The 22,219-nt window shown below is 37.6% G+C and overlaps 1 protein-coding gene across 1 annotated transcript; it reads left to right on the top strand.

The window, feature by feature from the left end:
* The first annotated feature begins 12,916 nt into the window (after window positions 1-12,916).
* UTP23 (UTP23 small subunit processome component) lies at window positions 12,917-21,823 on the top strand. The gene is made up of 3 exons (XM_081070869.1): window positions 12,917-13,217; window positions 16,943-17,117; window positions 18,243-21,823. Exons 1-3 carry the CDS (start codon window positions 13,030-13,032, stop codon window positions 18,624-18,626), a joined length of 747 nt encoding a protein of 248 aa, XP_080926995.1. The 5' UTR covers window positions 12,917-13,029; the 3' UTR covers window positions 18,627-21,823.
* Window positions 21,824-22,219: the final 396 nt, after the last annotated feature.

The following is a 22,219-nucleotide window of genomic DNA, read 5'->3' as shown; positions in this document are numbered from 1 at the left end:
CAGTAAAACTAGTGAGTAAAGTTTACAGTTTCTTTGCAATATTTTTGTCCTTGGAACCAGTCATGTGTGCTAATCACACTATAGGTTCTTTTAACCTGACCAAAAAAAGTGCATGTGGGCCTTCTGCTTGAAATAGTCCAGAGCCAAGAGGTACAAACACAGATGGTCCCCACCTTACAATGGTTTGACTTATGATTCTTTGACTTTATAATAATGTAAAAGTGATACACATTCAGTAGAAAGCATACTTCAAATTTTGAATTTTGACCTGTTCCTGGGCTAATGATACGCAGTATGATGCTCTCTTATGAAGCTGTGCAGTGTGGCAAGATGCAGCTCCCAGTCCAGTTCGTGATCACGATAGTAAACAATCAATACTCTACGATGTACGTTGTTGCAAACATCTTTTGGATATTTGGCTATTGAGCACACTTAAGGTAGGCTAGACTAAGCTATGTTAGGTAGGTTGGGTGTATTAAATGGATGTTTGGCTTATGATATTTTCAACTTACAATGGGTGTAGTCGGAAGTAACCCCATCGCAAGTCAGTCCAGGAACATCTGAACAGAGAGAGGGAGGGACAGAGGAAGGAAGAAAGAGAGAGAGAAGAAGACCCATGAAATAGAATTTGAAATAGAAAATCAATTTGACCACCCTAACTAGAAAGGGCTAGAAGCAATGTCACTTCCCTCACTTGGATTCCTGGTTTCCTGCCTATGTCACTGGCTGTTCCTTTCTTCTCAGCCACCAACTGCTGATTACTCTTTCCCAACCTTTAAATATTGAACAGCACCAGATTTCAGTCCTTATACCTCTTTGTTCCCTTATCTTTATTCCCCATCATGGTGATCTCATCCACTCTCAAGGCTCTAAACTTCATGCGTATGCTGATGATTCCCAAATTTATATTTCCTCAGACCTCTCCACTGAACTCCACACCAGAATCTCCATCTACTTATTCCACATTCCTAGTTAAATGTCTAATAGGCATTTCCAACTTAACCTTTCCAAAATTGAGCTCCAAATACTGCCGACAAAAAGAAATGTTCTTTCCCCAGTCTTTCCCCATCTCTTTTGATGACAGCTTTATTCTTCTAGTTGATAAAACCAGGATTCTTGGGGTCTTCTTTCACTCCTCTGTTTCTCTCAACCACCCACCCACCTACCCACCCCATCCCCATCCATCAGAAAGTCCAGTAAGCTCCATATTAAAATGTATGCAAAATCTAGACTTTTTCTGGGAAGAAGAAAAGATATTTTTTCCTACTCCTCCCAGTAAGTAGGTACGTCTACACCCCTGGACATTACATATAAAAGAAAAATAAGAAGACTCTGCAAGGTGGAGGGACGAAGGAAGACTGGATGGGGATGTTGAGACCCAAGGAACAACACAGTGGTGATTTCCCAGGGTTTCTATTTGCCACATACATCCCATACTTGGAGCTGAAGTCCAGCGACCTGGAAACATCAACAGGCACAGACAAAAAAAAAAAAAAAAAAAAACTCCCGCCAAAGTCTGTTCGCTGTGTGCACTGTCAGTGGAGACCATGTGAGGAGTTTGAACTTTCACACTTACCAGACAGCAATGAGACAGGCACCTCATCCCCCCAATGGAATGATGTCAGAGAAGGCCTAGTGGAGAGTCAGGATTTTACCACAGCAGTAAGGAGGCCACCCACCCCATGAAGGCAGCATGGAAAGCAGTAATAAGGCACTCCTACCCCTTCCATCCAGAAGGTATTGGTGGAGGCCTACTGAGAACTGGAACTCCTATCTCCCACCAGTAACGAGAAACTATTCTTGCACCTGAGGGAGTCAATGGAGGCTGAACAAGGAACTTCTATTTGCTCCCTCATAGGGCAGTCACAGAAAGAACTCCTCCCTTTCATTACCAGACCCGTGTCAGAGGAAGCCAGCTAAAATAGAAGGGCTCAAAATCCAAAGTTCCATAACAGAATACACAAAAGTCTATCAGGAAAATTTCAAACTGAATGAAAAAAGACAATCAATAGATGCCAACACTGAAATGATAGAGATGTTAGAAAAGATTTTAAAGCAGCCACCATACAATGTTTCAACTAACAATTACAAACATACTTGAAATGAAATTTCAGCAAAGAAATTGAAAGTCTCGGCCAAGATATAGAAGATATAAACAGGAACCAAATGGAAATGTAGAACTTAAAAAAATACAGTAACTAAAATGTTTTATTTTTATTTTATAGTTATTTTATTTTTTTTAACTCAGTGGATGGGCTTAACAGCAAAGTGGAAAGGACAGAGTAAAATAATCAGTGGACTGGAGATGGAACATAAAAATGACCCCGTCTGTACAAAGAGGAATAGAATAGAAAATGATATAACCACTGTGGGAAAGAGTATGGCAGTTTCTCGAAAAATTAAACATAGAATTACCAAATGATCCAGCAGTCATGTCTAGCTATGTACCCAAAAGTATTGAAAGCAAGGACTCAAACAGGTGTTTGTATACCAATGTTCATAGCAGCATTGCATATAATAGCCAAAAGGTGGAAACAACTCAATATCCTTTAACAGATGAATGAATAAACAAAATGCAATGTATACAGACAATGGACTATTATTCAGTCTTAAAAAGAAACAAAAGTCTGATACATGCTACAACATGGATGAAACTTGAAAACATTTTGCTAAATGAAATAAGCCAAACACTAAACAACAAATATTGTGTGATTCAATTTATATGAGGTACCTACAATAGTCAAATTGGTAGAGAAAGAAAGTAGAATAATGGTTATTAGGATCTGGGAAGAGGGAGAAATAAGGAGTTATTGTTTAAATGGGCGTAGAGTTTCAATTTCAGATGATGGGAAAGTGGTAATTGTTGCACAATAATGTGAAAGAATGTAATAGTACTGAATTGTGCACTTAAAAAGGTTTTAAATGTTAAAGTTTATGTTACTTTACCACAATAAAAAAAGGTGGGATTGAAACAAAAAATTCAGAGTCTTGGGGAACTGTGGAACTATAAGAAAAAACTGTAGCTGTCCTGGCATAGAAGTCTCACAAAGAGAAAAGAAAGAGAGCATGGGTTAAAGGTATTTGAAGAAATGATGACTGAAAATTTCTCAAATACTAGGGAGAAAGTCATAACCTACAGCTTGAAGAAGCTTGACTGAACTCCAAGCAGGGTACATCACACCAAGACATATCAGAGTCAGGTTTCTGAAAACCAAAGAAAAACTTTTGAAAGCAACAAGAAAGAAACAACACCTTTTTTTTTATGGGAGAAAAACAACTAGAATGAAAGTGGATTTCTCATCAGACACCACAAGACCAGAAGGAAGTTGCATAATATTTTTAAACTACTAAAAGAAAAAGAACTCTCAACCCAGAAACCTATATTCCACGAAAATATTGTTAAAGAATAAAAAGGAAATGAAAACATTTTTGGATGAAGAAAAACTAAGAGAATTTGCACTAGCAAATTCTGCCCTAAAAGAATGACTGAAAGAAGTTTTCTAAAAAGAAAAGAACCAATAAAAGAAGGAACCTTGGAACATCATTGAGGAAGAAAGTTCACAGTAAACAAAAATATGGATAATTACAATAGACTTTCTTCCTCCTTTTGAATTTCCTAAATTATGTTTGAGGGTTAAAGCAAAAAGTGTAAGTATCTAGTATAGTTCTAAATGTATGTAGAGGAAATATTTAAGACAATTACATTATTAAAAGAGGCTGGTTAAGGGACAGGAAGGTAAAGTTTCTACACTTCAACTGGTAAAATGACTTAACTGTAATAAGTTATTCAAATCTAATATAATACCCAGGAAACCACTAAAAAGCTTTACAAAGAGATACACTCAAAAATACCCCAGATAAATCAATATGAAAAATTTTTTAAAAATGTTCAATAGCCACAAGAATGCAATAAAAAGAAAACAGGAATAAAAATAAATAGAAAAAAAAAGCAGTCTTAAGCCTAAACATGTCAATAATTAGGTTAATATAAATGTTCTAAATATACCAACTAAAAGACAACCATTGATAGAATGGATAAATTTAGACTTAACCATAGGCTGTCTAAAAGAAACTCACTTCAAATATAATGATATTGAAAGTAAAATGATGGAAAAATATATGCAAACGTTAATCAAAAGAAAGCAGAAGTGGGCATTATTAATATCAGATAAAGGAGAATTCAGAGCAATGAAAAATCACCACAGACAGAGAGAGACATTTTAAAATGATATGATGGTCAATCACCAAAAATACCTCGCAATTCTAAATGTGTATGCCCCAGCTAAAAAGCTAAATTTACGCGAGGACAAATTCATAGAACTCATAGGACAAATAAACAAATCCACAGTTGTCACAATTGGAGACGTCAATTCCTCTCTCTCAACAACTACATAGAACAACTGGAAAGAAAACCAGCAAGAATATAGAGGAACTAAGCAACAACATCAATCAGTAGGATCTAATCAACATTTATAAAACATTCCAACCAACACATTCTTTTTAAATCCCATAGAATGTATAGTTCATATCTTGAGCCATCAATAAATCTCATCAAATTTAAGAGAATGGAAGTCTTTCAGAATATGTTCTCCAACCACAATAGATTCAAACTAAAAGTCAAAATGTAAAGGTAACAAGAAAATTTCCAAATATTTGGAAACTAAACAACATACTTCTAATAAACCATGGTTCAAAGAGGAAGTCTTAAGGGAAATTTAAACACACACAAACATACGCACACACTGAACTGAGCTAATATAAAAATACAAAATTTCAAAATTTTTACATCAATGCTAAGAGGAAGTTTGTAGCTAAACGCATTTGTTATAAAAGAGGAAATGTTTCAAATCAATAACCTAAACTCCCTCTTCAATATCTTAGAAAAATAAGAGGAAAATAAACATAAAGCATGCAGAATAGATTAAATAAACTAAATGATCTAATATTCTAAAATAATAGATTGAAGTAGAATACTGAATATATTCAATCACGCAAAGAAGGTTGGTCATAACCGTTAAGTTGTATTTCTGCCTCCCAACAAAAGGCAGTTTGATATTGTGGGTGTTAGTTTCACTGTAGATATTCATTTAGTGGATAGAATAAATTTACCCTGTTTCCCAACAATATGTTCTGCATTCTCTTTGTCATGGGAACTAAAGTTTTGAATCTACTTCTAACTTTGCTGGAAATATTTCAAATATATTCAGAAGCAAAAGAGAAAAAGGTGGTGAGTGCTTCCAAAGCAAGCTGGGGCCTGCACATGGGTGAGTACCACGTGGGAAGCAAAGGATAGCCTGTTATATATCTGAGTGAAAAACGAAAGAATAAAAATAAACAGGCTGCCTAGTTCTGCTTTTGTGACATAGTAACTCTACATACTAGGAAAACACAGTCCAGTGAATGTCAGACTGTAACCGTTCCATGCCTTACAACCAGCCAGTATTGGAGCTGCTTTTCCTTGCTTGGCTAAGACTTACTTTCATCTCTTCCGATGCAATAAAATGAAAGAATCAAGACAATAAAGATGAGCCAAAGAATTTCTTAAAATGTCACTTCATTTCTATCAGTATTCAGATGAGACAAAGGATTTTTTTTTGAATGTCAATTTATTCCTATTCATTTGTTTCCTGCTTCCAGACCTCTGTGGAGGGCAAGGTTTCTTTGTACATCTGATAGCCTTGGGCCTAAGGTGAGCAGTGCTCTCGGTGATGGTGGTGTAGATAGACATGAAGCCCCACTGCTAAGGGCTCCCAGCTGACCTCTACAGGGCCAATTTAGCATCTATTCCAGCCTTGGTGTGAAGGAAGAGAGGAGTAAGTAATCTGACCTTTCTATTCACTGTCCCAGTATTTGGGAAATAACTGTACATTCAGGATATACAACTGAGGGATGGTTCTTCTCTAATACCCATTAGAAACAATGGAAGCCAGAAAGCACCATTTACAATAAAAGTTTTAAGCAAGAGATTGTGGAAGGGGTGTATAAGGTTGGACAATTAAGTGCACGAACTCATCCTAGTGAAAGTAATACATACCTCACTGCTGAAACCTTCAAAGTAACTCCCCTTGGGAAGCTATGCACCGATGCCAGCACCTAGACGACCCTTCAAAGCAATTTTGGAACTCTTTTTCTGAAAAGGCCATCAGAGCTGTCAGCATATGACCCTTGATGTCCTGAATGTCATCAAAATGTCTTTCTTTCAATATTTCCTTTATCTTCAGTTAAAGAAAAAAGTCATTTGGGGCCAGATCAGGTGGGTAGGGAGGGTAGTCCAATACAGTTATTTGTTTACTGGCTAAAAACTCCCTCATAGACAGAGCTGTGTGAGCTGGTGCATTGTCATGATGCAAGAGCCAGGACTTGTTGGCAAAAAGTTCAGGTCATCTAACTTTTTCATGCAGCTTTTTAGCACTTCCAAATAGTAAACTTAGTTAACTGTTTTGTCCAATTGGTACAAATTCATAATGAATAATCCTTCTGATATTGAAAAAGGTTAGCAACATCATTGCAACAAGTTCACGAACTTAATTGTCAGATTTTTTTATGTTCTCAGCTCTTATGTGTTGATTATTTTCTAGGAAAGTAGCACAGAGATCTTTTTTTCCCTTGAGAAGGAGATATTGTTATGTGATGGTTTTGGGCTCTTCCAAAACATTAGTCCCTCCTTTAGGGAGTTACAGTAATAAGGTATAGAGAGAAGCAGGAAGTCTACCCTCTAACACTACTCGCTCACAAGAAGGGAATCAGAAACTCCCTACTCTGTGGAAATGGGAGGAAAAGACAATAACTGTCCCATCTCCCTCTCCCCAAGAGAATACTCTACCATCATAATTAATGAGCCAGATCTAAGACACAAAATTAGACATAAGCAAAGCCGGAAGAAACAACATATAAATAGGGCAAAACTAAAGTTCTGCATTCAATTAGTACATGTTTTAGAAGTCTATAAATATTCATTTGGCCAACGAAATCATTTGGCTTAAAACACTACACACTTGGCTTAATATTTAACTAGAGTGGAAAAGACGCCTTTGGGAGAGAGTTGAAAGCAGCTAATTGCAACAGTTACTTCTGCATCTCAGCCTCTTCACTATGTTATCTAGGACAAAACAAGAGCCTGTGCAGAACATCTTCAATTTCTTTAAAGCAACGTATTTATTATATAGGTAATACTATCGTTTTTCCTTTGAAAATACATTTTGCTTGCCTAGATCTAACATATATTCCGTCAGTTAATATGCGTTGGGCTACAAGTAACCCAAAAAAGGAGAAAATAAACCCACTGTAAATTATTTTAAACAAGAGGAATGTACTCGATCACCTAACTAAATGTCTAGAGAGGAGCATACTCCAAATAAGCAGCAGAAAGACTCCAGTTCCATCTTTGTGATTCTCTTGACTGTTTTCTGCCATGTTTTGGTTTTGTCCACAGACTGACTACCGTTATAATCTCAAAATATCTGCCAGTAGCACTGGACACAATGCACTTCTTTTCTTATGTTTATTGTAAGAAAAAGAAAACCTCTCCCCCAACCATGGAAAAGAAAGTCTTTCCTCTCTTTAGGCTGATTGAGATCAGTTTAAGTCATATGCCTCCTTCTGTGTACTTATGTGGAATGAGACTATGTGAGTTAAGTGATTTGTTCAGTATTATGAAAGGAACAATAAGGAGGGTGAAGAAAGAGCCAATAAAAAGAAAATAATACTCATTTATACATACTACTCAGCATGTGGATATTTTCTATATGTTTGCTATAATAATAATAATTTTTAAAATGACATTTGACCTCATCCCACTATTTTGATTTATGACTTACAACTAATATTAAAACAAAGTGATCTTGCACTGAAAACATTTGCACAGATTCCACCAATGACTTTTATTTTGTATAACACCATGTAATTAATACCTCATATTGGTGTAATTCAATTATAAATACGAGACTTTGAAATAATATTCTACTGGATTATTGAAAGCCTGTTTAATTTCTTGTAACCAGGAGTTCAGTTTCTGCCCTGAAGCCCTCCTGCTGCTTAAAAATATATATTAAGCCGCGAGTGAAAGGGTTGTCTTCAACATTTTGTTCAATATAAATAAATAGTGTTTTTAGAAAATCCTTCTAATGCCATCATCTGACATAATTTTTGATCTTTAAACCCCTTTAAGTAACAGTAATAATATTTGCTTACCTACAGTAATTTTTTTAACGATTCATTAATCTTCTAAAATGCTTTGATAGGTTAAACTGAAAAGCTCCCATACAGTAAGACCGTCTCCACCAGTTTCGGTTACTGTTTAATTAAATTTAAAATGGCAGTCATGCATCAATGTGCAACATTTTGCTTGTTGCTGCCGCTTCTTAACTTTTTGCTCCTTTCTCCCAGTTTTCTTTCTTACCACTTTAATTGGTACTGTTAAACACTTTATAGTAAAAATCTCAATGGAGAACAATATTCAGATCTGTTATAGTGAAATACTGGATCCTTTTCTACTCACTTCACATGGCAGTATTTGTTCTCTGTACGATTTCATTCAAATAAACTATTTTAGCAAGAAAATTTGCTAGTCTAACTTTATAGCCATCTGACAACAGTCATCTAATAACCAATGGCGGGCACTTCCTGATTACTGTCTGGTTTAGAAATATACTTGACAAACAGAAATCCTTTGAAACTTTTTTCTGAGACAATTTCTCCTTTGTGATTTACCCTGCAGGAAGAGCTCGCTGGTACCAGCTGCACCAACAGACAGAAAATCTAGCTTGCTTTCTTTAATTGACAACTGGGTGACACTAACATTTCCTTGATGTTTTTTGCCCAAGCAGCTGGGGTTCTTCATATTTAACTAAATTTTCTCAACAGGAGATACATCCCACTGACATACCCAGTTCAAGTCAAAGTGTTTATACTTTCAAAAGAAACAAATGTCAAGATAGCTTCTAGAGTATATAAAAAGGATTTAGTTGATCCTACTTTGAAAATGTATTCTACCTTTTACAGAAAACTTATAAACTTGGATTTTGGACCTGTTCAAAGAAAGGGCAATTGTATTGACAAACACTAACCAACATCAAAGTTCCACCAAAGACATCTGTCAGTATAAAAATCTCTAATTCTGGCAAATAGTTTTAACTTACTCCATCAACTAGGGTTGGGTTTGGCTGCATATGAAAGAAACTTAATGTGTCAATTTAGGTTTATCCTTGGTTAAAAAAATAAAAAAAGTACCATTCTGGTGAATGATGTTGATAATGAGGGAGTCTATGTATGAGTGGAGGCAGCGGGTATATGGAGAATCTCTGTACCTGCCTCTCAATTTTGTTGTAAACCTAATATTGCTCTAAAAAAATAATAAAGTCTCAAAAAATTAAAAGACACTTTAAAATAATAACACTTTTTAAACCAAAATAGATGTTTATTTTTCTCCTCATGTGAAACAAGTCCAGACGTAGACAGATTTGGAAAGATTGTTTCACAGTCACAAGTGACCCAGACTCCTCTTAAGTACTTTGCCAACTTACCACATGGTCTCCATCCTCAAGGCTACCTCATGGTCTAAAATGGGCTGCTAGTGTCCTGTTCACATTCAAATTCCAGGGAGGAGGAAGGAAGGAGGTGGAAAGTAATGAAACAAAAGTGCCCATTACCAAGCTAAGTCGGCTTCCTTTAAGCACCCTTCCCAAAGTCCCTTGTAACACCTATATTAGAACTTCATCATATGACTATATTTAACTGCACAGAAGTCTGGGAAAGGATTCTCTTTCTGGGCACATTATCTGCATTCGGGAGTCCTCAGATGTAGAGGGCCAACATTGTTCTCCACCATTTTATATAAGGGACTTGAGCATCTTCGGATTTTTGTATTGGGGGTCCAATCCCCTGTGGATACGGAGGGATGACTGTAGTTAAATTTTTGTAGAGTCAAAACTTACACATGGATTTTCAACTGTATGGGGGCTGGTACTCCTTAACCCCCTGCGTTGTTCAAGGGGCAACTATGTAAGTCAATGAATTTGGAAAAATTGCAGGATACTCAGTAGGTGGTCAATGTGTATTATTTGGACTAAGGACAGGGGGATGAATATCTTTGTGTTGTTCCATTGCTCCACTTGTTATAGTGAACATGTGTTATTTTTATAATTTGAAAAAACATAAAAATATTTTCAGATCCAACCTTGATAACACCTTCCACTATATATGAAAATCCACAGTAAGTCCAGGATGCAGTCTATCCTAAGGAATCTTACTAAAGAACTTAATAAGCCCTCAATGCAAACCAGTTTACCTAAGTTGTTTTAAATTATTTACTTATGGATATTATTTATTGAAAGTACATTAAGAAGATAATGCTAGGAAAAACATTGTATTCTTTTTGAGCTAATGGATATTAACAAATGTTTATAAATGTTTAAATATGAATGTTAGGCAGAATAATATCACAATAGGTATCATTGCTGAATTATCTGGTATTATCAGGAATTCATGAAATTAAAATAAACTTTATGAATTGTATTTAATGTTTGCCTATTTAATTCCATTTAAGCTATGAATCTTTCATGAAAAAGTCTTGTTTGGGAATTAGTCACATCTTGCAAGAATAAATCATTTTCATGTCAATTTGACTTCATCAAAGTTTCATGAAAAAAAACTAAATCATGTACAACATCACATTATAAATTATATTTGATCCAGACATAATAAAGAATATGAAAAGTATGAAAAAAAATGAAAAGCAAATTAATTCTCTACCTACTTCAGCTAAATGTTTATTTGGCATGGAAAATGTCCCATTTGAGAAAAAAGCTAGCAGCTAATAATGCTGAGACATTATTGTTCTTGCACTATAAGGTCAAAAAGAATTTCCATGACTATTAAAATCTTTAATAATAACAATAATTTTCAAAGTGAAATTTCATATTTAAACTTATATTTAAATACTTCAACCAATAATGGCAATATTTGGCTTTTGTCTTGGTTGTGATCATACGAGGTCATTTGGCATCAGGCCAAAAAGTGTTCAATGGACCACTTAATGAGAATGCCCCACTGGATAAACAATAATGCTTTATGGCAAATGGTCTTTCATAAACACTAATATCATAATAGTGACTTGCGGAAATCATAATAAATGTCTCTGTCTCTCTAAATAGTATCCCTCTCCCTCAATATTCATTCTGAATCAGAAATGGGCATTTTAAACAAGCACACTATAAGCTTTTCCTGCCTTTCCTAGGATCATGTTTTGAAAAAACAGTGCTGTAATTGAAAAGTCTGTTTTAAACTTGATCTTCACCATTATAGACTGTCTTCATGTTTGCAAATAAGGGTCATGTTTGCAACTAGCACTGTTATATACATAAAGCTTGAAAAAATATGCTGCAGTTTAGTAAATGGAAAAAAAATAGAATATGACTGAAATTCCTTGTCCTGGACCACATTTTTCTTAGTAGTGAAATGTGGCCAATGGGATGGAGCTGGTATATAAATCTGTGAGCTTATTTTTGTAAATGTTTTCACTGTTTTTGCAAGGCTGGAGTGGTATAATTTCTCTTTCTGTAGTGGGTGTACAGTCGGAATGGGGAGTTGGCACGCACGGATACAAATTGAGGATTCAAATTGGAAAGTAGTGAGTAATTATATTCAAGAACCAAGAACCCAATCCTACAATAACTCTTCATGGCTTCCAATTCCTAAATTTATTTTCAGTTAAATGAAAGCAGCCATCTAAGTGATGTTGTCCTGGGAATCAGGACATTATAGAATATCTTAGTTCCAATTCCATAAATCTGTATCTTCAAATAAAACCCCCAGTGCAAATAATACATCTCAATCACTTTGTAAATCACTTTTCTGTGTTGGTTCTTTCTCTCCATCTTTAGCCAAAACTAGATCTGGGACAGATTCCAGGCCAGGATGAAAACGCAAAATTCCATACTCCCCATTCTTTGATTGTTTTGCCTTGAATTGAAGTGGATACATGGCCATTAGCCACTGGGGAACTCAAAACTTTCTGATTTACTCTCTTCATTAATCAAGTTGACCAAGTAATGTCTAAACTTTCAGTCAGCTTTGTACCTTCCTGTTACTAGCCAAGTATGTAGTCTTACTGCCTCAGAAACTATAGACACAAAAGGGTTTTTAAAAATAATCTGGTCCTACCAACCTATTTGAGGAAACTGAACCCAGCTTTCTTTGGGACTTGCTCAAGGATTGGTTTATGGGCAGAACTAGGAGTCTAGCTTACGGATTCTGATTCTTAGAAAACGAAGCTCTTGAGTTCCTCCCAAAATACCCTGTGTAAGTGATTTGAGATGGTCTTAAGGGGAGGAGGAGCTGCAAAACGATGCCACCCTCTGTCCTGATATTTGGCTCCCAAGTAGGAGTAGCTCCTATTGGAGGGGTGAGGGTGGGCCTAGCAAGAACATTTGAACTTCCGACAGGCAAACTGGGTTCCAGGGATAGTTCTGACACTAAAGAGACACATGCCCTTAGTACAGGTGCTTACGATTTAACTACTTATAGGGAAGCAAGCAGTACAAACCCGCCCAATCATAGTTGCCAATATACTTTGATCCCTTGCCTTCCCTCACTTGGGAATAATAAACATTAAAGGGAATAATATAGGGTAAATTACTTAGAATAGTGCCTGTAACATATTATCATTATACTGCCAATCTTTGAGAGGCTTGCTGGTAACGTGCTAAGCACAGCGTGTAGATGTTCTTTCATCTGACCCATGACTGCGCATGTGCGCCCCCCGCGGGAACTCGCGCACCCAGTGGTTTCCCTGCCCAGGAGTAAGCCCCGCCCCCAAGGGCACGCCCCTTAAAGCGCGGCACCGTGCCTGAGGCGCGCGCTCGTCTGGGGAGTGACGTAAACCAGCGAGCAGGTGGGTACGATGGGGGCGTTCGCTTCCGGGGCCAAGCGAGTTTTATTTCCGGTAAGAGCCACCATCGCGGGTAGTGGGCTGTGCGCGAAGCGTTTGCTGCTGCCGGGTGGTTCCGTGACCTCGGTCCGGGCAAGCCAGGCATGAAGATCACGAGGCAGAAACACGCCAAGAAGCATCTCGGCTTCTTCCGCCACAATTTCGGGGTCCGCGAGCCGTACCAGATCCTGCTGGACGGGACCTTCTGTCAGGCGGCGCTGCGGGGCCGCATCCAGCTGCGGGAGCAGCTGCCCCGCTACCTCATGGCGGACACGCAGCTGTGCACCACCAGGTGGGCCGGGCCGGGGCCGTGGCGCGGGGGATCCGGCCGTGGTGGTGGACACGAGGCCCGGCTCACAGGCCGGCATCGGGAGCCCACGAGGAGTGGACGGTGCCGTGGTGGGGGCGCTCCGGAGGTCGGGGGAGTATCCACAGTGTGGACAAAAAATGCCCTGCAAAGAGTCGCGTGCCCTCGCGTTAGCCTGCGGAGTAAGACCACGAGCTTCGTGGGCCCGCGGGACTAGGAATCTCGGCCCCCGTGCTGCCAGCTCGAATTGCGGACAAGTTGTGGAACCTCCGCGAGCCTCGCATTTCTCGTCTGTGAAAAGAAAACAAAAACAAAAACACCCAAACACGTAACTACTGAGAAGGTTGCTAAACGAAGAGGTGTAGTGTATGTAGAGCGTGTATTGATCTCTAAAACTCACCCCCTGTACGTGGTTGCTGTTATTTGCACGGCTCTTCCTAACCCCTGCCCTGCGAAGTAACGGCATCGATTCCCCGCAAAGATCGTTCAGGATTTGAGATGGACGAGAGCTTTGCCCAAGGTTATTTGTTGATATTCAAGTGTCTTTATTAAGTTACCAAGCATATGGCAAGCCCCGCTGTAGCCGCTGAGCATAACTTGGTGAACAGGACAGACGCCCAGCCCTCGTGGCCCCATGTCGTCCTCCAATGGGTGTGTGTTGACTCCACCTCTCGTGTCCCCATTTCATCAGTGTGGAAACATTAGGCTAGAACCTTGTGAGGATGGGAGGGAGAGAGCTGGGAGTAATGAAGGTTTCACAGAAGAGAGAACTTTTGAGCCCAGTCACCGTTCTGGAGGGAAGGACTGGTTTGAGTGACAGAGAAGCGGCACGTGACGTTCCTTGCTGAGGGGATTTTTTGAACAAAGGAACGGATTTGTGAAGCGCGTGGGAAAGGGATTGGAGCACAGTGTAGTTGGAAAGGAAGCTGGGAAGAAGGTAAATGGAGGCTAGATCATGCGGAACGATTATTAAGAGACAGGCTTTTTATTTCATTTTACCATGTTTACTTAAAAAAAGTGGGGGGAAAAAGTTAAAAATGACCCATAATACCAACACCAGTGAGTAACCACTGTTGACATGGCGAGTTCTTTCTAGGTATAGACACAAAAAACACAAGAACGCGCTCTTGCTGTGCCTATGGTGTTAATGACCTGCTTCTCTCAGGTAACACTACTCCATGAACAGCTTTCCATAAGCTGGACTTCTCAGGCAGTGCCTCACCTGGGTTACGCATACCCCGAAATGTTTGATCCTCTTAGCCGTCAGGGCTGCCAGACAAGTCCTTAGATAGCCTGTACCCTTGAGTTTCTTCTGGCTACAAGCAATCTGTCCATTTATCCCTGTGTGCCACAGGAATATTAACATTTTTTAATACAGTGCTATGATATAAAAAAGGTTGAGAAGTGCTGCAGGAAATGACATTCTACAGCATTTTTTTCCTAAAAAATTTAACTTCTGGACTATTTCTTACATACGCAAAAGTAGAATAGTATAATCAAATGTCTGTTACCCAGCTTTTGCAATTATGGGCATGGACAACCCTGTTTCATTCATCCTTCCCCACTCCTTATTGGTGGTTTATGTTAAAGCATATTATTCTGTCAATTCTTGGTGTGTGTCGTGAAGAGATAAAGAAGCCTTTTTAAAGCCAGAATTCAAACAAGGTACATAAATCGCATTTGAGTTCTATGTCTCTTAAGTCTTTTTTAAACGATAACAGTTCTCTCCCGCTCATTTAAAATTTGCTATTTATGTTTGTAAGAAATCAGTTCCCTTGTTTTTCTGTAGAATGTATTTGCTGCCACTAGTAGTTAGATCTAGAGGGTTTACTCATATTCAGGTTTGAAGAAATTTGGAGTTTCTGTAATTAGAGGAAGTAGAGCAGTGGAATGCTGTCAGACATGAGAACTATCTTTTAGAAAAAATAACTGTAACAACGTGAGGGGTGTGTTGGAGAATTACGAGAGTGAAGACAAGCAAACCCATTTGGTGGTTGTCCAATCAAGAAATAATGGGAGCCTGAACCTGGGAGAGGAAAGGCAGAAACCTAAGGATTCTACAAAGAGCCATTACTGAGATAGATACCAACAGCTGAGTTAGGACTAACAGCTGCTGGGATAGGGGTAAGGGTGAGGAATAAACGGTCAAATAAGATTTCTGTCGGGTGTCTGGGAAGATAATAAGTTCAAAGAGATAACAAGCTCTGGAGAAGTTGGGAGGCAGGAAAGTAGTTTGATTTTAGACACGGTACGTTTTGAAAAGCCAGTCGCGGGACGGTTGGAGCTCCATGCTCCTAAATCTGAAGGCTGCCCGTGCGATTCCCACATGGGCCAGTGGGCTCTCAACCACAAGGTTGCCGGTTCAACTCCTCGAATCCCACAAGGTATGGTGGGCAGCGCCCCCTGCAACTAAGATTGAACACGGCACCTTGAGCTGAGCTGACTCCCAGATGGCTCAGTTGGTTGGAGCGCATCCTCTCAACCACAAGGTTGCCAGTTCATTTCCTTGACTCCCGCAAGGGATGGTGGCCTGCGGCCCCTGCAACTAGCAACGGCAATTGGGCCTGGAGCTGAGCTGCGTCCTCCACAACTAAGACTGAAAGGACAACAACTTGAAGCTGAACGGCACCTTCCACAACTAAGATTGAAAGGACAACAATTTGACTTGGAAAAAAGTCCTGGAAGTACACTCTGTTCCCCAATAGAGTCCTGTTCCCCTTCCCCAATAAAATCTTAAAAAAGAAAAAAAAAAGCCAGTGGTGGGACATGCGCAGGAAATACTCACTAAATAGCTGACAGTTTGGGTCTGAAACTCAAAATAGAAGTAAAACTGATGACTAGAAAGCAAAGTCTCTTAAAAAAACAAAAACAAATGGTGTGATAAAATGAATCTCGTAAAGACTGGCTAGGTTTCAAAAAGTCTTTGACTCAATAGTTCTTTTTTTTTTCCTTAGTGTTATGGAAGAAGTGCCTGGGAAGCTTATGAAAATGCTAATATTTGACTCCTCCACACGAGGTGCAGATTTCAGGATGAGAAAGGAGCTAGAAATAATATAGTTTATTATCACTGTCATTCTGATATGAATCCTTTATGGATGACACTGGGAAAAACTGGCTTATATTAACATGAAAATGCAGAGTGAAAGGAAGTTGTGATTGTTTTTCAACAGCCGGGTGACTTGAGAATTTTTACTTTTCTGAACTGAACGTATTTTGAAGGTGTACCATTGTGTACTTGAAGTAGAAGCCCATAGCACTATGGTTGGGGCAAGGCATCTATTGTCAACTGCTTGGATTTACGTTTTAGCCCTACCACTTATTAATTTGAAGTTGGGCATTTTACTTGAAATGTCAGAATGAGATGCTCTGAGATTAGGATAATTTTAAAGTAAGTTGCCTAACTTAGTAGGCATGTTGAGCTCAAGCACAGATATTTAAGTCAGTTAGCATGCTGCCTGGCACATAATAAATGCTCAGTAAATTTTAACTATTGTTATTGTTCTTTCTACTTGGTGTATAAATTTTCCGGGTCTTTTAAGAGTGAAATGGCTACTGTATGATTTGTGGTTACCGTATGACAACTTCAGATCGTATTGGTATAGTTTTAGTTAAAAAAAAAAAAAATGGATATTTTATATACTTGCTATACTTGAACAATCAATGTTTCTGTTGTAGTTGTGAACTACTACTAATAACATTTTCTTTTTCAGGTGTGTGTTAAAAGAGTTAGAAACATTGGGAAAGGAGGTATATGGGGCAAAACTGATTGCACAAAAATGCCAGGTTCGAAATTGCTCCCATTTCAAGAATGCAGTGAATGGATCAGACTGTCTGCTTTCTATGGTGGAAGATGGAAATCCTCATCATTATTTTGTGGCATCACAGGTGATACTACTTTTAAAACCAGACTCAATTTTAATCATTTCTAGTTATACTTCATATGGAGCTATTTATAAGAAAATAATGGACGTGGTTTGTTAAAGTGTTTCAACTTTTGAAAATACCAGCTTTTAAGTTAATTTGCAATCAGTAAAAGCAATTGTCATTAGAGAATTTGAGAACCTTGAGCATACTGATTTTCTTCTTAATTACTGTAGTTTCCTTTTTTAAAATCAGAAATTATTGACATAGAGATATGACTATACATCTTTTGGTTCTTGAAGGAAAGACAAGTAGAGCAAAGATTTTACATTCTCTGTTTGTAAATGTGTTTTCACGTTTCTGTATTTCTCAAAAAGTCATGTTGCGTATTTGAGACCATACCACCAATAGGAAACTGTTTCAGGTTTTTAAAAAGAATGGGAGGCAAAGGAAGAGAGACTCAGGGCTGACATTAGTGAAGAAGTTCACACTGATACAGTTTGCTTAACTATGTTTTCAGGACTATAACATTACATAGAGGCAAGGCTGGATCTATAGTCTGAGTCAACTAATTCCTACTTTGTTTCTATTCAACTTCTGTAAGCATTCTTGACCTTTCTGGAGCACATCTTAGAGCAGAAGCAAGGGAAACCACCTAACATCTTTACCTTTGCATTAGTTTGTAATTCATGGTTGTAGAATATTGATAAATCATACTGTTCATACTGTTGCCGTGACAATAAACAAGAACTTAACTTCTTGGGGGGGGGGAAATCCAGTTCACACTGTTGCCACTTAGCTATTTGTGCTCAGTTTTTGTTTCTTTCCTTTCTTTATCATAAAATATGCAGTACTCCCACTAGTGAAACATACTGATTTGAAAAATACAACCTATGAGCTCTTATTTTTAATGTAACCCTCTTGAAGTTCTTATCATCTTTTCCCGAAAATAAGACCTAACTGGAAAATAAGCCCTAGCGTGATTTTTCAGGATGACATCCCCTGAACAGAAGCCCTAACACGTCTTTTGGAGCAAAAACTAATATAAGACCCAGTCTTGTTTTCGAGGAAACACGCTAGAAACCTACCTAAGGCATCTTATTTAATTGATGTACTTGAACTAAATAATTCTATTTTTCTTTTTAATAGGATCAGAATTTGTCTATGAAAGTAAAGAAAAAGCCCGGAGTTCCTCTTATGTTTATTATTCAGAACACTATAGTCTTGGACAAACCTTCTCCCAAAACAGTTGCCTTTGTTAAAGCAGTAGAGTCAGGTCAGCTTGTCTCAGTTCATGAGAAGCAAAGTATCAAGCAACTCAAAGAGGAACAGGGTTTAGTGAAAAACCCTGAACAGAGAAGAAGAAAGAAGCGCAAAAAAGTAAGTGGCCCCAATCCTCTTAGCTGTTTAAAGAAAAAGAAAAAAACACAGGATACAAAACCATCTGCCTCTGAAAAGAAAAGAAAAAGAAAAAGAATCCGGAACAGATCAACCTCAAAAGTCATTTCTGAAAAGCAGAATACAGAAGGATAAGAAATCCTTTGGATACTTTGAAAGACATTCACATGTGAAAAGTAAATTTCTTTTTAAAACTGTGGAAATACTTCAGATAAAAAACTAAATTTATTTTTGTACTGAATATTGACCTATAAGATTTTGCCTAAAATTATTTGTAAATAAAAAAACAAAAACAAAACAGTGAATGTGTTTAGGTGTGAAAGTGTTCACTTTTCTTACTCATTGATTTTGGAGGCTGTTCTTTTATGTAAACCTATTATCTCTTTCTGTCCCACTGCCAGCTCTTACCCCCAACATTGTATGCAAATAGTTACAAAAGTCAATGTCAAAAAGCTTGTGACAAAAAAAGTAGTCCCTCTTTCACATTTACAGAGAAAACTTCCTCTTTCAGCTCATTTCGTGGTTATAGAATTTACCTTTATATTTCCAAATAATATGAATATGCTGCTACCTTTTGATCCATCCATTACTTACTGACTTTCTACTAGAAAGAATGGAAGTTTCCTTGCTTATATTACTCCCCCATTTTCCAATATATTAATATTTCAATTTTTATACACCCTAAATTCAGTATTTTTATTATTGTGACTAAACTTCATAAACCACTGAAGCAAGTAGCATGCTATGATTGAGTTTCTTATACTACTTTTTTTTGTTATTCTGGAGGTTAATAATGGTCTCATTTTCTTTTAGCATCTGACTTGATCTTGCCACATATCCCAATAACTCAGTAAGGACCTCAAAATATAATTTTCCACATGATAATATCTGGTCATTTCTTACCCCTGGAGATACTTCTTCTGGAGCCTTCCATCCTCTAATGTTGAAAGGTTTTCTGCTGAGCATATTGCTCAGCTCTCACACTTCTTGCCCTTATCCAAAAGATCTACTTTTTCATGTCTGTTTCCTAGATTCTTCATTTTACTTCTTGGTTTTCTCTTTTGCTGTAGGGAAGCGAAGTGTGTAGGAAGTACATTTTTTTGAGGCTCAACCAGTGTGTCTACCCTCATATTTGTTGCACCAACAATCTAGCAGGATAAAAAATTACTGGTTGAAAATCATTTCACTCAGTTTCCTTGGACAACTATTGTTTATAAGGTCCTAGGGGGGGAAAAAAACAAAACCTATTTGCTTTTTTGATTTCTATTTCAATGAGGAGGAAGATTTTCTTTCAATTGTAGATGTTAATTTCAATAGAAAAATTCCAAAACGAGTGAAGTTCGGCTATGAATATGTGATTTTAAAAGTGTCAAAATGTCAATTCAATTAGGAATTGAGTAGTCAAACTTGTCTTTTTCAGCCTCCACCTCAGTTGTTTTAATCATCACGCCAAAGTTACCATGTTTTTGTGCTGAAAGATTGAAATATAAGGTTGATGGAAAATCAGAGTCTGAGTAGTAGCTACCTTCAAGCAGTAGTTCTTAGTCTATACCATTAAAATATGATCAGATATGAAGTACATCATGAATAAATCTTTACTAATGGCTGAAATGAATGACGTTTTTAAATTTTGAGGCAATTCAAATTTATCCCTACAGAAATATCATTGTCAGTTGAATTCAGTAATGCTTTTATGGGGGAAAGTGGGATTGTAGCTTTAATTACACTGGAAATAACACACTAACACAAGCTGTATTATCTGGCAAGCCAAGTTAGTGTTTGCATTGTCATTTCATGATTCTGTTTTAAGTTCTTAACAGTAGGAACATATTCTAAAAGGAAGGCAAAGATTGGAACAAAAAAATATAGTTCAATAGTTTGTATGGGGAAAGATAACATTTGTCAATAATGACGAGAGTTAAGATTACCAAATCAAATGTAGACAAAGTGATAAATGCACTCTGAAAATATTAATTTCAGTATGCTAAAATACATACATTTTAGTTATTCCGCTTTAACAAAAGCTTAATGTGATACTGTCATTTATATTAAGACATATATTTAGTCCATGAAATAGACCACAGCCACAGTTCCTGGCTTACAGCTCCCAAAACTTGGGATTTCCTAAGTAATGAGAGTTTAAGGTATCTTACGTTAATGAGGTGACTTTGGGAAAGCACCGAGGATACGGGCTGATTGTCCTTGGAGACAACCATTTGATGACAGGGTTGGAACGTTCAGTCCCCCCGACTACTTCTGGGGAGGGGAGAAGAGCAAGACTTAATTACTGGCCAATGACTTAAGCCTATGTAGTGAAGCCTCCATAAAAACCCAAAAGGAAGGGTTCAGAGAGCATCTGGGTTGGTGAACACTTGGGAGATTTGGGGAGAGTGGAGTGCGTGGAGAGCCCACCCCCCATACTTTATCCTATGAATCTTTCACATATGGTTTTTCCTAAGATAGCTTTTTATAATAAACAGTAGTAATTAAAATGTTTCCCTGAGTTCTGTGAGATGCTCTAGCAAATTAATCAAACTGAGGAGAGGATTGTGGGAACCTCAGATTTCTAGGCAATCTATCAGAAGCACAGGTTAACAGTCTGGGTATACAACTGGCTTCTGAAGTGAGGTGAGGGGTCAGTCTTACGGGAGAGAACCCTTAACCTTTGGAATCTGATGCTATATCTGCGTAGATAGTGTCAGAATTGAGCTGAATTGTGGGACACCCAGCTGGTGTCAGAGCACTGCTTGTGTGGGCACCGCCCCCTACCCTCCCACACACACACATTGAAATGGGTCCAGGAACCCAAAATTCTTATATTTATTCAGTGCTATCTGCCTGTTAATAGTGTCTGAAGTGGAGAGCTGGAAAAGTCAACTCATTTTTATAAAATAGTAATTTTTAAGTTAAAATATTAAAAATTCAATATATTACAAAATGCATTATTTAATATCTTAAAATTTTGATTAGTCATTCAGATATTTCCCAGTAAATTACTTTAAAAGGTATTTTAGCAAAATGATAAATCTTTGTACTCTAATTATTGTATGAATAGTACCTTTATATAACACCACCCTGAAAATTCTTAACACTGCTTGTTTTATTTTCTCCATACTATTGAGGGAAGGGGCCAAAGGAACCAAGGGAGTCTGCACATGTGGTCATAATCCATTTTGTGGTTTGGAAATAAAAATGTTGAGAACCTCTGCTTTTGAGGGTAGCTACTGGGAATAAAAGTGGAATACATGTGTTTGGAACTCTGAAGTTTGCCAGACTGAAAAATCAAATTTCTGAAAACCACTGTCTTTCATAAACACCTCAAAATAAAGTGTTTGCAGTTGAGTTTGGGCAGTATTCGTTATTCCTTACATTTTCAAAGCCCTATAACCACTTCTCACTCCCACAAGTATGTAAATTAAAACTAGAAGGCATTTCAGAACAAGTGAGTTTCAAAAGTAAAAAGATTTCCTGTCTTCTATTTATGCACAGAGTTAAGAGATGGTAGTTTATGTCTTCGCATCCAGATAAGGCAAGATGACCACGATTTGACAGGTTTAATTAATAGGTTTCTGTGGGTAGATAGAATGAATAGTTTGTATTCTTTACAATGTTTTTAAAAATATTGTAATGTATGATAGTTTTTCTTAGAATTCTTAGTTTAGGTATAAATGAAAAAATACAAAAACTTGGTATAACTATATATGTGTATATATACATATACACACATC

The sequence above is a fragment of the Rhinolophus hipposideros genome (genome assembly GCF_964194185.1).
Source record: "Rhinolophus hipposideros genome assembly, chromosome: 13".
In the NCBI taxonomy this organism is placed as follows: Eukaryota; Metazoa; Chordata; class Mammalia; order Chiroptera; family Rhinolophidae; genus Rhinolophus; species Rhinolophus hipposideros.
The sequence above is the reverse complement of the archived record's forward strand: the minus strand, read 5'-3'. Positions and strand labels throughout refer to the sequence as shown.

Coding starts and splice junctions, on each gene's coding strand:
- UTP23 (XM_081070869.1), top strand. CDS start 13,030: ATGAAGATCACGAGGCAGAAACACGCCAAGAAGCATCTCGGCTTCTTC. Junction 13,218..16,942: donor ACGCAGCTGTGCACCACCAG/GTGGGCCGGGCC, acceptor TTTCTTTTTCAG/GTGTGTGTTAAAAGAGTTAG. Junction 17,118..18,242: donor ATTATTTTGTGGCATCACAG/GTGATACTACTT, acceptor TCTTTTTAATAG/GATCAGAATTTGTCTATGAA.